Source organism: Corvus hawaiiensis, chromosome 13, assembly GCF_020740725.1.
Source record: "Corvus hawaiiensis isolate bCorHaw1 chromosome 13, bCorHaw1.pri.cur, whole genome shotgun sequence".
NCBI lineage: Eukaryota > Metazoa > Chordata > Aves > Passeriformes > Corvidae > Corvus > Corvus hawaiiensis.
This window is the reverse complement of record NC_063225.1, coordinates 15,432,919-15,448,352: the sequence shown is the minus strand read 5'-3', so window position 1 is coordinate 15,448,352 and position 15,434 is coordinate 15,432,919. Positions and strand designations below refer to the sequence as shown.

The following is a 15,434-nucleotide window of genomic DNA, read 5'->3' as shown; positions in this document are numbered from 1 at the left end:
TATACTCATGCAACAGATTGCAGATACAGCAGGATCATCCAGAAAACCATTTGCTGTGCACAGGAGATGGTATAGCAATGATTGTATCATTTCTTTGCAACCACAGAGGAGGTCTGTGCTGAAAGCACAGCATAGCATGTTTGATGCAAAGGAGAGCAGGGATAGCAAAGATTTTAGCATTTTAAGTATTTTTAAATATAATCTGGTATTCCTTTAAGTAACTGCTTTCTCTGCATTTGTATGTATGTATGCTTAATTCATGAGTAGTCCTTAAAGAATAATGTCAAAAAGATTCTCTCTTGCTATTTTCTTGTTTGCTGTAATGCATGCTGGCAGACAGACCTGCTGGTACCACTGTGCTCCCTGGTGGTGCTGAGAGCCTCTCTGTGGTCTCTCCATGCAGATGATTGACATGCTGTACTTTGTGGTCATCATGCTTGTGGTTCTGATGAGCTTTGGAGTAGCCCGCCAGGCTATCCTGCACCCAGACGAGGAACCCTCCTGGAGACTGGCTCGCAACATCTTCTACATGCCCTACTGGATGATCTACGGAGAGGTGTTCGCTGACCAGATAGACCGTAAGAGTAGAATTCATAGTAAGAGTCTGTTTCCTGTTTCTGAGGCAGATGATCAGATCCAAATTAAAGACTGTTTTTAATTTGGAAGTAGTGTTTTCACTTTATGATTATATTGTTGTTTTCTTGTGGCAGACCTGAGACGGAACAATATTCTGTTCCCCACCTGCATGTCTGGTCTCTTGGTTTATATTCAAATTCAATTAACACAGAAAGCGATGTAGTCTGGAATATTCTCCGGTCCAAGAGTGTGGCAGTGTTAAGTGTTCTGTTTACTTGCAGGGATCAACAGAGATCATTCTGAAATGCTCTTTTCATCCAAAGGTTTACTAAGAGTCAGTTCCAACAAAAGAGGAAAAGAAATAAATCCCTTGCGCAGGAGGTTAAAATACACATATCCTTTCATCTCCAACTCACAGGCAGTGAGCTCATACATTTCTACTCCCAGTCATACATCTGTCTGCTTTCAGAAATGTTTCCATTTCATGAATCATTCATGTTGTTCTTTTCTACACCTATGGGAAAACAAAGCAAAAAAAGCCAGCTCCACTTGATTAGCTTTGGATGTGGAAATAGCCTTTCCTATAGAAAACCTGCTTAGTTTAAAAAAATAGCTGTCGGTATTTTAAAGGAGATGGAAACTGTCCTGTTACTGCTAATTTTGTGTTAATATTTGAAATTTGTACAACAGTCCAATGTGCAGCTGGCCTCTTCTAGTGTGTATCATGTAGTTTGCACTTTATCTGAAATGATACAAGCTGCTGTTTTAGCTTTGTGTATGTGTTATTTCAGTCACCTGCATATACTGACAGGTAGGGAAGTGGAAGGCTGAAAAACCTGGAGGTCTAAGTTCAAAAACATAAAGATGCATCATCACAAGAAGCTTTTATACCAAATGTCATTAAAGTGTATTTCAATTGTTTAGAAAGGAATAAAGTGTCGTTAGTCTGTTTCTGAACAGTGTACAATCAGATCAACTTTGTTTTCCAAATGAACGCTTGTTTCATTAATGTAATTTAGGGTACAGTAATATACTCTTGACAAATGAAAGGTCAAGCCAGTCATCTGCAGTCTGATACTGCAGTTTTGGTGCACATGAAAGATCCTGAGCTTATCCTGGCTCACAAGTGGGACAATTCTCCCATGGAGAAGAAGTGACTGTAACAGGCTATCCCTTATCTCACTATGTGCATTCAAATCCTACTTCAGTTTGAACAAAGAATGTTTGCCAGTGTAGACAGTTTGATTTCCTTATAAATCAAAACTAACACCTTGCCAGCCATCTCTTTAGTGTAAGAGGTGTCCCAGGCTTCTCTCATGCTTCCAGTCATTTTTCAGTTATATACTCAGCGTGCTTTGAATTGGAAATCTTTCTTCAGCAGTGCAAAGGATTCACAGGACAAAAGGTTCAGGCTTTCTGATTGTGCAAGTTCATCTACTTGCTCCTTCCCAGGTCAGAAGCTTTGCTGTGTCAGTAGCCTAACCATAAACTAACTTGGAAGTGTGTGAGTTTGAGTTGTTTTAATATTAAAATAATTCTGGCTATGCAAGGCATTCTTCTCACTGCCTTAGAATTGTTCTGTACATTTCTCCTGTGTGGAAGTCTATGGACTGACTCCTGAAGGTCTTTTTGCTTTCAGCAAGAAATTTTTACTCTAATCTGTCCGTGGTTCTCTGTAAACACACCACAAAAGCAGCCTCAGAAGTCACTGGGGAGTGATGGCTATGGCTATGGGCTGACTCAAGTGCTAATGTGTGGCTTTGGCAAGGCCCAGGGGTGTAAACAGTTTATGGAAGAAGTATTACATCAAACTGTGCCTCTGGTAGAAGGTAGTTGGACTTTTTCAGTTGCTTCTCTGAGGATAGGGTGTAATCTGGAGATCACAAGTCACAAAATTTGCTGGGCTTGGAAGGCACCTTTCAAGATCATACACTTGAACTTTCCTGATCAAAACAGGGTAAATTACATTTATCCCAGATTGCTTAGGGACTGTCCAGTCATGTTTACAGTATCTTGAAGGATGAAGACTGTGCAGCCTCTCTGGATAACCCGGTTTAAATGGCATTTCCCGTCTTTCCACTTTTGCCCACTGCCCACTGCTGCTTCTCCTTTCACTGAGAAGAGTCTGGCCCTGTGTTCTTTTCTCCCACACAACATCAAGTATTTATAACACTGGTAAGATCTCCTTGACCTTCTCCAGACTAAATTATTCCAGCTTTCTCAGTCTTGTCTTATTTGTCAGATAGTCCAATGACCTCTGTGCCCATGACTGGAGTATTCTGGTATGTCCATGCCTGATTTCTGTGGGGGAGCCCAGAACCAGACGCACAAGTCCAGATACAGTTTCACCAGAGCTGAGTAGAGGGGAATAACTACCTCCCTTAATTTGCTGGTAACGCTTTTCCTAATGCACCCCAGGAAGCTCTTGTGTGCTTCATTCTGTTTAGAAAACATGCACAAAGAAGAAGTTATCAGCATCTAGTACTCAACAGAATCATATTCTTAAACAATAGAGAAGCCTGGTTGAATTTCTTTCAATGGTGTGATTTTTCATACAAAGATTTAGCATTTAGGAATTGGCAAGCAAGTGCCCGGACTGGTAGTCAAAATGGGCATTAGTGGTACTGATGTTACTGCAGTGTACAATAGCATGCCTATTAATGGAAACATAGCTATTCAAAGGAAACAGCTGACAGATTCCAAGCCAGGGTGGTTATAAAAAAAAAAAAAAGGGAAAAGAGAGGAGAAAATGTTTCCATAATAGCTAAAAGAATGATTTTTGTGTGATAATTTTGAGTTGCTTCGTGTTCATGGTGAACCACGCCGGTTTTGTTTACTCGCCAGAAATACCACGTATATTTAAATGATCATCTGCCAGAAGCATTTTGTGATATATTATTATCATTAGTTTGCTGCCATATGTAACATTTGGGGAAAACAGCATGAAAAGGAAATTGCAGAATGCAATGCATTTTTAACAAAGATGTTTTTTCTCAGCGTATGTCTCTACTGTTCTGACATTTGAGTTGCTTATCTTTTCTTGGCAGCAGAACTGTATTTCCAATCGTCTTTTTTGGGTTCCGTTTCTTTATTATTATATTGTTTTCTTTTTTCTCTCCCTGCCTCCTTTTCTATTCCTTTCCTTTGGAATGATGTTCAGTCTATGCCATGGAAATCAATCGTAAGTTTCTGTGGAGAGCTGATTATCTCATTTAGCTATGTTCATTAATCTCTTTCTTGACTAGTTACTAATATTTTAATTACAGCACTCATCCAGTATTCAGGTGTGAATCTTGTTTTTCTACTGTAATAGTTTCATTTGAAAATAAGCAGAGAAAAAATATTTTAATACAAAATGCAGATCAGAAGTTTTAACTGAGCTTAAGTAGTTGCTAAGACTTGTTTCTAGTACACCAACAGTAAAATAATTGGGTTTTTTTAAATTATGATGCATAAGTGGCATTGTATAATTCCCTTTGATTACCTAGATACAATATTACTGTGGTTTTGGCAGTACTTTCATTGGTCCATTTGAATAAAATTAGGAATCGCTTAACTTTCCTGCTATACTTTTCATAGGAAAACCAGGAAAAAATGTAGGTCTGATATTTGAAAAGCAAGTAAAATAAATGTTATTAATTACAGTCCAAATATCTCTTTGAGACCTCAGTAAATAAGCTTAGTCTGCTTTCAAAGAATTTGAAGTATTTTTCAAGCGAGGTTGAAGCATTGGGTTTTTTTGCAAAACGTTTAAAAATACTGGGTTTTCTAGTCACATAACTAAATCTGTAATGAGCCTCTGTCAGACTTCACATTTGCTAAGATTACAGCTAAAGAACCTGTGGTTGACAAAAACTTTACCTGCTACAAAAGGGTTCCAAAAGTTAGCCTTGTATTTGAAATCACGTACATTGGCACTGCACTTTCAGACAGAACAAACTTGCTGCATTTACCCATCTCCAAGACAGCTCTTACCCGAGACAACCTATGTATTCTTAGAATTACTTCAGGCAATTATTTTATATTGGTTTGATCTATATTATCAACTTTTGTCCCATTCTCACTAGTCTTATTTTGCTGTTATAATTTTCATTTTATAATTTTATCTTTTTGGTAGCATTAACCTGCTGGTAACATTAACAACCCCAGACAGGTCAAGTAATAGTCTGGGATCCATCTAGGGAGTCCAGTAAGGGGCAAAAAGATACACAGCCGGAGACAGAAGGGTCCATCTATGGGACTAACACTGGTCCAAGGTCCATCCTGGAGGCAGGGGTAAAACATAGCTCAGGCAGGGACAGGTGTGCAGAGGGGCCATAGGTGTAAACCCCCAGTGAAGCTAATCAGGGCCATTAAAGACCTCTTCAATACCCTGGGCCCTCATAAAGGTTGAATTTATACTCAGCAATCTGGTACCACTAAGGCAATGCTTTTATGTATTTGGCAAGGTATGCTCACAGGCTTGATTAAAGAATTTGGTTTTAATTCCACTATTAATATGTCTGTATACACATTAAGATCTTGTCTTAGACTATTACTGTGAGAAAAAGAAAATCCCTGGGAATGTGAAAAGAAAGCCATGCTGTACAGTAAGGAGTTGCCTCTCTGTTCACTAATATGGGAAATGTAGTTAGAAGCAGAATTTGAAGTAGAAATAATACATAGTTGCTCCTGGAAATAAACTGACAAAATTTGGCAACGTTTATGCATGTGCCATCATTAAATAAATATGAATAGTATTTTTAAGTATCAGGCAATTTGTGAAAAATATCTTTCCTGTTTTTCCTTCAGCTCCTTGTGGGGACAATCTTTACGATGATGATGGTAAACGCCTCCCTCCGTGCATCCCAGGGGCCTGGCTCACTCCTGCTATTATGGCCTGTTACCTTTTGGTGGCAAATATCCTGTTGGTAAACCTGCTAATTGCTGTCTTCAAGTATGTAAATGATCATGTATCTTTGTCTTATTGTTGAGATAAAGTTTCTGTGGGAGCCCATCAACTGATTTTGTAAGGGTTTGCATTCACTCTCAGAATCTCATTATTCTGTGAATGTGACTGGCAAATACTGGCAACAGGGTGTACCCTGGAGAAGAGTGAGGAAAGGTGGCTTTGAATTTGCCAGCAACTGCAGCAGTGTATGTGGGAGAACCTGGCTACTTCCAATTACCTTTTAATGGAGAGTGACAGGCCTCAAGGTTGCTCTGGAAAGATGAGAAACAGGATCCATGAAACCTGGCACACCCCTGACAGAAACCTGTGTAGCCACTGGCAGTCACAACGCTGCAGGAGAACAGCAGAAAAAAACTCTGAACATCAAAAGCAGGAGGCATTTCCACTACATCATCTGGCTTCTTTTTCTTTTTTTTTCTTCTTGTTTTGTTTTCCATTTAAAAAAAGAAATTAGGGCCTTGGAGAGTTCTTTCACAACCCAAAAGAATAGTCTGTATTGCCTTGAACCAAAAAGAAGGATGGCTATGTGTTGCCAAGGTCTGTGGCCAATCCAAGCAACATGCAGTATGCACATAGCTGTATTCGGATTTATCTGGAGCAAAACTAAATAAACTTCTGCTGCTTGTTCTTCCTACCTGCACTTAGGTTGCATGCTTTTCTTCTCATGGTGTAGGGATTCAAAAAAAAGAGTATCTACTTGCTGGCAATACTTTCTGAACAGAACACCTGAGAAAAGAAGGTGATCCATTTTTGTTGCCTTCACACTTGGAGTGTTGGAGGGCTTGTTGGCGTAGGTAGCTTGTGTCACAAATGCAAAAATAGTACTTTGTGTGCCCAGAAATCTGCAGCTCACAAAGCCTGTCTTTCATTTGATGTATGTAGCTTAAAAGGTCATGAATTTAAAGTACTCAAATGCCAGTCACATAGCTGGGGAGAAGGGGAAGAATCTTATAATGGTAGCTATTATTGGCTGAAGGACCAAGGAATCAGCAGTTTGGGAAGTAGGTCATGCTGTTAACTCCTGCCATCCCAGCCTGCTTGCAAGGGGTTGAGATCTAGCTGGGCAATTCCTGCTATAAAGGAGACATGGAATGTAGGCAGATTGTTATTTATTATTGGTAAATAGTCTCATATATACTTAACCTAAAGAAAGCAAAAGCTATGTGTACACAGGAGTCAAAGACATGTTTTAACTGGTTTTATGAATGTAGATATTCTAAAGCACATAAAGTTAGGAAATAAGTGGACAAAAAATATAAAAAGGAAGTTGCAGTATCATCACCATCATAGAAGTGGAGTGAGCTGTCTGAAGATGCTTTAAAAATAACTTGAAAAGCCTTTTCTAAGACAGACTATCAAGTCTGCTTTCTCTTAGTTGGTATTTCATAACTGTGACTATTGTTATCTCTGGATTGAATTCTATCATTTCATATCAACTGGATTTCAAAATTAAACATCTTTAAAACACACCTTACTTTGCTGTAAAATGATGAAGCTTCTAAGAATAAATTTCTTTACAAGAATATGCACCATATTTTCAAATCAGAAGTTTGAGGGAGTAAAGTTTGAATTTAGGACACTTTGTGAAAACTTGAAAAGTCTTCTATGTAGGTCAAGCTGATTAGCATATTAAAGGCAAACTATGTGAAGCTTCTGAGTTTAGCATACAAAATACTTTCCATGGATTTAATACTTTGTGTAGCATCAAATACTGGCATGTGTTAAAAGAAATGGTTTATAACCAAGCCCCTAAATACTAATTATGTGATGCATAAATCGTGTGAATTTCTTTTCACTAGCACCTAAGGGATTTGTACAGTAGGAGCTGTCTGAGAGGAGGACTGTTCTGAGTGGTGCCTGAGGGATGCAGAGCACCTTCTGTTTGCTACCTTCAAAAGGAGTAGTGAAATCATGAGATCAATTTAATCCTTAGTTCAGTAGCACCAACAAAGAGCTGAACCAAGCAATTCATGTGGCTCCATGAGGTTATTTAGCACCTGCTTTTTTCAGCATAGTACTTGCTCAATGATAAGTAAGATTAGGGACCACATAGAAACTGTACCTATGTTTCCTTTCAGCAATACCTTCTTTGAGGTAAAATCAATATCCAACCAAGTCTGGAAGTTCCAGCGATACCAGCTGATCATGACATTCCATGACAGACCTGTCCTGCCACCACCAATGATTATCTTCAGCCACATCTACATAATCATCAGGCGGATCTGCTGCCGCTGCAAGAAGGGTGATGGAGACCAGGACGAGCGTGACAGGGGACTGAGTATGCAAGAAATCTTCTCTAAATTGAGCCCTTTGCACCATATTAGCAGAAAGCAGCAGCTTCTACAACACTGAACAGTTTTATTCACCTTGAGCATCAAGTGTATTTGCAGAAGACAGTATGGGCCAATATTTGTATAAAGTTAACAGCTCTTGGGCTCTGTGGGTGCCTGAGAACCCACACCTCTCTGATGCTAATGAAAACCTCCTGTAACATGCTTTCTTGAAACAGTGAGATGGTGTCTACGCAATCCAGGGCTCTACCAAGTTCTAGTGAAGTCCATGTGTTGGGATGGGCAAATAGGAGTTTTAGAAGAAGGGATCACAGTTCCAAATGTCAGCTATAGTGTCAGCTCTGTGATTGTGAGCAATCTGTGACTAAGAGTATCCTCCCTATCATTTAGAGATTTATCTGTCAATTCACAGGGAAACTGTGAGGATTCTTCTCCTAATATACTCTGAAACTGTTAGTTATTAGTTTCATTATATGCCTCATGGAAATAATCAGATGCTCACAATTATTCCTCCATTTCTACATTGCAAACATATTTGCACGATAGGAAAAAGGAAAAGGAAAAAAGGAAATGTAATGCTCCTTCCAAATGCAAAGAGACAAATCCAGATAAAGGATGAATTGTTCCCGAAAGCTTATATTCCCCTTGGATTTTTCTTATGTGATTATAAATTTCTTAACATCTTATCCAAAGAATATCTGTGAACAATCGATTGAGTTTATCTGGTGCCTATAACTGGCATCCTTTTAAGAACAACAGTTGAATGAAGGAAAGTCAAACTGGCAGAGATTGCCCAGGTCTTTATCTTGTAAAATCTGGTCAGTTTAATGCAGAGCTGTTAAATAGTACCAAAGTCATTCAGAACATAGAGCCCCACGTGGATGGCCGTGGAAGCAGAGGATGGTCATAATGCATTCCATTGCCTTCACAGCTCTGCCCATCCTTAGCTAAATGCTCATTGCCTGTTTAAAAAAATCATCTGTTCAGTTAGTGCAGGAGTAGAATCTGCAATATGTCCATGTCCAAAATAAACTGCTAAATTGGATTTAAATTGACTGCCAGAAGTTCAGAAAAAGGAAACTCCTCTTTTGTTCTTCTCTTTTGCGTAGAGTTATTTCTGAATGATGAAGAGCTAAAAAAACTGTATGAGTTTGAAGAGCAGTGTGTAGAAGAATACTTCCAGGAGAAAGAGGATGAGCAGCAGTCATCTAATGATGAACGCATCAGAGTTACCTCTGAAAGGTACCTATTGTAACAAAAAAATCCACACCATTTTTTGGGAACAGTCTTTTTAATATCTTCTTTATAACCACGGTTGAGTTAAAATACAAAAGATTTTGATCTTGAAGAAAACCACCACCAACTCAGAAGCTGATCTGAATCCCAAATAACTATCTGAGCAGGTGCATCTCTCACAAGAGCAAACATTTTGTTACTTCTGTTATGTCACTAAATCTGCTGGTTTGGGTAGCTTTGTTATAAGAACATTTTTGCTCATGATTAATTTTATACCACTCATTCATCTGAGGGTCACAGTTGCACTTTTTATCCATTTGAGCAAATTGCTGCTTGTTGAGTTTCCAACAGTTCATCCAACCATGAGAAACTTGATGAAGCTTAATGACAAAAGCACTGAGGGTTCTTCCCTTGGACCTGTGGTTTACATTAGGATCTGGCACTCATAACTGCTGAATTTTAATCTCTGCCAGAGATACTCTTGCAGGCTTTGAACAAGGCATTTAGCTTTTCAGTATGAACTTCTCCATTTAAAAAATGGGGGATATTCACATATAAATCATTATGCTATTCTGAGGACTAGGTAATGTTTGCATATTGCTGTGTATGCACACAGTGCTAATGGCAGCAGCCTTTTTTACCAGGTCACTTGGCAGGACTGTTCTCAAAGGCTCTGCCTGTTCTGTCAAGAGTAGTAAGTCAGTCAAGAGATGGGGTCTTCTGTCACTTCCTTGAAATGAAGAAAAATTCTCCCTGGAATAAAAATTAAACACATTTTAAACACTCTTTCACCTAAAGCTACCTCATAGTATTTTGTTGATTAAGTACTCCATGTACATATTTATCTATATATCTGTATGTATCTTCATTTTAACATTTGTTATGAATTAGCTCTGTGAGCCATATAATTCTTTAATAGATAAACCTTTTTCTCTTGAGAGAGGCCCTGAACATCTTGCATTATTATATTTGAAATTTGAGAATAGAGAAGTAAATTAAACCTGCTACATGTATTCGAGTAGTTTCTATCACACTGGTTATGCATGGCAATTTGTCAAAATCCTAGGTATTGTGGCAGAGAATAAAGCAGGGCTGATAAGCCTCACTGATTCACTATGGTCTATGGCCACAAGGCAGATTTGCTTATTTCTCATGGCTTTTTGCTCGAGATGCTTCGTCATCTTTTGTGTGTGAGAGCAAAAAAACGTTAATTTAATTTCCACAGTAGAGTTACTAGTACATGATCTCTAAGCCACATTCCAATTAATTACTTTTATATGCATTTTTCTAGTGCCATCACATCCATTATGATATAAATGATAAGAAGAAAATGGAAAAAGTATTATTTAAATTGAACTAGACAATAGTTCTACTCCTTTCAGCTGATACATAGTAGAAAGGCAGTTCAAGAGCTAAAGCAATCCCATCAACACCAGTATATGTTTCTCTCTCATACATCTGCAAAACCTGTTTTACAACATGCTTTGATGCTATTTTAAGTCACCCTGTGAACATGTCACTAGAAAGTACTTTTCATGTAATTAATTTGATGTTTCACAGTGAAAGAGAAAAACTGAGCACACAGTGGGTGGCACACAGAGAAATGTTAATAGTAGTCTGTCCCTAGAGACTCTCCTGCCATGAATATAAGGGCAGAGTTCAAATACCACTCTAATATGGTGTATGGAAAGCATAGATAACAAGAAAATGCTTGTGCTTTTGATGCTACACATAAGAAAAAAGAACAAGGCATGATACACACCACAAAACTCTGCCTTAGGAAGAAATCGGGAGCTGGGTGCCTGTAATGGGTTACTACACCATTCTACAGGTTCTGGTCTCTGCTTCCTCTTTTATACCCCACAGAGTTGAAAATATGTCAATGAGGCTGGAAGAAGTGAATGAAAGAGAACATTTTATGAAAGCTTCTCTCCAGACAGTCGACCTTCGGCTCTCTCAGCTGGAAGAGCTCTCTGGTCGGATGGTGAACGCTCTGGAGAAGCTGGCAGGCATCGACAAATCAGAGCTGACGTACACACGCTCGTGGGCGTCGTCAGAGTGTGATGCTGCTTATCTCCTGAGACAGAGCAGTGTGAACAGCTCTGATGGTTACAGCATGTCCAAATATCACATCAGTGGCGATGAGCTGACCTATGATGACAGCACCACACCTATGTCGCCAGCCATGCGTAAAAAAGCCCATTCTATTGGTACCAAAGAAGATGGAACAGACCCAAGGATGCTGGTTCCAGAACACCAAGCTGGACTCCATACCTCGAGTGCTAATGCAGTCACCACAGCAGATCACAGTAAATCTACATCAGAAATTGCACAGAATGTTTCCAGAACCCATTCTGGTTCAGGTGGTTTGGGGAGTGAAAAGAAGGGGGTTTTCAGTAGTGATGGAATGATTCCTCAAAGTGTAAACCAGATGAATGCTGTAACAAACAGTCAGTCAGTAGCAGGGTCAGATTTTCAGAACACTCAGTTAAAAGTAGAACGTACCAAGTTAGAAGCAACCATCTCTTATCCCTTGGACAAATCCAAAGCAATGCGCTATTTTCCTCCTGAAACTTTCAGTGCTTGTCAAACCACTATGATGAAGTCAAGGAGCTTTATATTTGCACAAGGTAGAAAGCTGGTTGGAGGAGTTAACAACTGGACCTCGGAGTATAGTACCATTATGGATCAGGTGTGCCCTTCTGCAGTTGAACAGTGGGCCACGGAGTGGAAATACGAAGTTGAGCAGCAGCTTTCTCAAGAGCGTCCTCCAGAATACCTCGGCTTGATCTCTGAAGCAGAAAGGCAAGCTGAGGAGAAGCAGACAGACACAGATGACGATAGTAACGTTGGTGAAGCAGGTATGAGTGCCTCTTACACCTCTATGCCTGCCACTGTCAAAGCCGAGAAGGAGAATTTGCTGTCAGTAAAGGCAGAAAGGACTTCTGGGTTCCCGTCAGTACGCTCCAAGAGTTTGCACAGCCATTCCCGGAAAGCCAAGTCTGTGAAGGACAAATTAAATAGACCAGGACATGCCAGCAGTGTAACTAATTTGGTGGTAGCATTTGGCAGCACAACAGAAGAACAGAAAACTAGGCAAGAAAATGCATCTACAGAAACTGAATGTTAAAGTGGCTTATGGCCCCTGTTTTACCAACAGTCGAGAAAGCAGCATGACTAATTGAACAAATTAGGGTTTTTAAAATTAATTTCTAAAGAAGAATTTTGGATATATGTGTTTCTCTTCTTTTAAACTTAATAGATACATGTTCTGTTCTTAAATAAATGCTTGCTGGGTTGGGTGAAAGGGAGATGTTCTCTCAGGGGCAGATAAAAAGTAGGTACAGTCCACAGTTGCTGACTATATAGATCTTCATTTGTTCCATTTCAGCCTCCCTCATAAGCTCATTTACTGACAAGCTCTTTATAAAAGCTCTTAGAGGAAGAACAATGTTATAATGTAATAATTTTATCAGAAGACTTCTCAAACTGAACAAATTTTTAACCAGCCTTAGTTTTATCCTTAGTTTGGCAGCTGGTTTCTTTGTGGCCATGGTGTTTTTCAGATCAAAACAAAATTGTTGGAGGCAGGGAAAAATTATGCCGTCCCCTCTTTCACTTCTGATTTCATGCATACTGCTTAGCTTCTCTTTCAGAATGGCACAACATAGCAGTTTTCATCCACTAAAAGAGGTCAGAGTGGCAAAATACAGTTGTGTTTGGAGAAATCTGACCTGGAAAGCCATGTGTAGACATATTCTTAACCTGTCCTTGAACTTCAGTGGCATAATCTTGCTTTCAGAATCACATCTGTCCCCAACCCAAAGCATGCTGACAGCCTTAAACTGTTGAAAAACAGTGATCATTGTTTCAAAATGTTTAGGAAGATTCTAAGAATATCAAGTACATGGAGATTTTAATAATTGAAATCTGCATTAGTGTTTTGTATAAATAAGGATTACAATAGAAGTCCATGTAGACTTTGAATAAGATTGTGGCTTTTCTTAAATGCCTGCAAGGGAAAACAAAACAGGAAAGGTGTTCTGATCAGGTGAAATAAAAATACAACCAATCTTTGCTTGAAGCAAATCTACTGTGACAAATTCATCTTTTGTTTTGCAGTTTCATTATAACTCATGAGGAACAAGGAACAGTTTCTACAAGTCCATCTAAACAAAATATAAATTTTCCAGCTGAGAATAGAAATTCTGTATGTTTTCTTGAGTAAATTTCAAAAACAAATGTCAGAGGGGAAACAAAGTCTCTACAGCAAAAGTGTTTTGAGGACTAATGCTGGAAATCAACATCAGTAGTTAGATTTACCCAGAGCACGTGTCTCAGCAGTGGCATTTGAAGGCCTAGGTTTTGATGATTTTCTTCATAATAGCAGAGTGTTACTTGCCTCGTTCCTCCCTGTTAAGTTTTAGGAACTTTGATTTCCCAAATATTCAGCACCTGTCTTTGCAGGGGATGCTTACCATGGAGCAGATCATTTTGAAAATGAGTTAAAGGCATGTTACTTGTTCACAGAATATTGGTCAAAGCTTTATGCTTAACTCATTACCTGTCAGGACTCATTCATGCACTAGTTTGTAAAGACATTTCTTTTTTCACTCACTGTCAGCCCCACAGTGCAGGTGTCAATGTCCTCCTTGACAATGATGCTTACAGCATTTTGAAATGCAGAGATTGATGGAAGACTATACAAATGCATTAATGGTATCTGATTTTTATTGTTTGCATTATATTTTCATACTCCATCCATACTTATACCCTGAAGTATTGTTACCAAACTGAATGATTGTGGAAAGTGCATAGACATTCCACAAAGTTCAGTCATCATTTCCTTTGGAATTTTGCTATCTTGGTTCTACTAGCAGGTTTACTGGTTTCCCTGCTGTTGGAGCAGTGTTGACATTTTGCTTGTTTTCTTCAGCTTTAGGGAACTTGACATTTTGTAAAAACAGAATGACATTTGAAATTGTTTCACTTCCATGTTTACTTCTGTGTTACCATTCTGTGCAACTACATAGCCATTGTGTCAATGTGGTTAAAATAGCCTCCAGTTTGCCAATGCCTTTTTATTGTTTGCCTGCACATTCACCAGAAATGGAGTCATTAACAAACACAGAGGGATGCAGCTTTTCAGCACTGTGCTAAACAAGCAGTACGCATTGTGGAATGGAATACAGTGTGTTGCATACCTCTTGTTACATTGTCTTTATAAAATGTGTGTTAATCATGCTTTTGACCACCTAATTTTTTTAGTATTTACATTGAAAATATATGTGATAGCATGTAGATTTCAAACGAAAACATTTTTCCTTTGTATTTATATACTTCCTTTGTGTAAAAATATTTATAAAGAAACACATGAAAAATATGGCAGATTAATTCAGTATAACAATTTTTTCTCTATAATGTCAAAACACTTCACTAATCTGTTTCTTCTTATGCAGTGCATGGACTGAACATTTTCTAAAGCAAAGTTTCTTTCTTAACATTTGCCAGTAATTTTCCATAAAATTTTCTATACAGGGATGATTTTTAAGAGGTTTGAATATTTTCTGTGCTCTCACACAGCATGAACTGAATGACAACCTCTCTGCCATTAAATGTGAAGTAAGCACACTCTGGCTTTGGCAGAGTCATTTTAGACAAACGGCCATTTTAATAAGATTTAAATATGGCTTTCTATGTGCATAGAAGATCAATAATAGATTTGGAGCTCACTAAGCAGAATAATGACCAATCCATTTGCATGTCTGCCTCCATGCTTTCTTGAATACTGGCTGAAAAGATGCAGGCAGAGAATTTGCATTTCTGAAGGGGCATGTTTAATGCTGCTTTTCAGGAAGATGTGTCCCCCTTTACTGCTAAGCATGGGGTGACTTCACAGCAGTGTCACCATGAATTCCATTGCCATGATTTATTATGTGCTTGACCTATACTGCAGCAGGTCAAGCTGAAAGGGTGTATACTCTAAGGCTATCTCTGTGCAGAGATATTACACTGAGGTAATTTAAATTTGTTCATCTTACAGTATCTTGTAATACAGACATTTCCCTTTCCCTCAAGGCAAATGTTTTCAACATGGTGACTAATTGTCATATTGACAAAGGCAGGTTCATAACCCTACCACCTGATTCCATGAATTACCCCTTTTTACATTGCATCATTCAGGGACTAGCTTAACTTTGCACTCACAAGCCTCTCGTGTTGCAGAGTCACTCTGTCCATTTTAGAAGCTGGATTTCAATACCTGAGAGCCAAGAAAGTCCATTTTCCATATTATTTACTAATCCATTAAAGTAGCCATTGAAAACCTTCCAACTATGGTTTTTCCATGCTGCTTATTTGGATGCTTTCCAAGGTTCTGT

General features: G+C 38.7%; 1 protein-coding gene across 10 annotated transcripts in view; it reads left to right on the top strand.

Annotated features, from left to right (window-relative positions):
* The window catches only part of TRPM1 (transient receptor potential cation channel subfamily M member 1), a 91,458-nt gene extending 76,071 nt beyond the window's left edge, over positions 1–15,387 (top strand). For 4 of the 10 annotated variants that reach the window (XM_048317655.1, XM_048317656.1, XM_048317647.1 and 1 more), the window contains 6 exons: positions 404–596; positions 3,737–3,757; positions 5,368–5,512; positions 7,606–7,805; positions 8,928–9,060; positions 10,921–15,387. In XM_048317655.1, coding sequence (XP_048173612.1) covers positions 404–596; positions 3,737–3,757; positions 5,368–5,512; positions 7,606–7,805; positions 8,928–9,060; positions 10,921–12,184 — 1,956 coding nt within the window. In that variant the 3' untranslated portion in view covers positions 12,185–15,387. The remainder of the gene's footprint in view (positions 1–403; positions 597–3,736; positions 3,758–5,367; positions 5,513–7,605; positions 7,806–8,927; positions 9,061–10,920) is intronic. The other 6 variants (XM_048317648.1, XM_048317652.1, XM_048317651.1 and 3 more) reach the window with 3 other exon arrangements.
* The last annotated feature ends 47 nt before the right edge of the window (positions 15,388–15,434 follow it).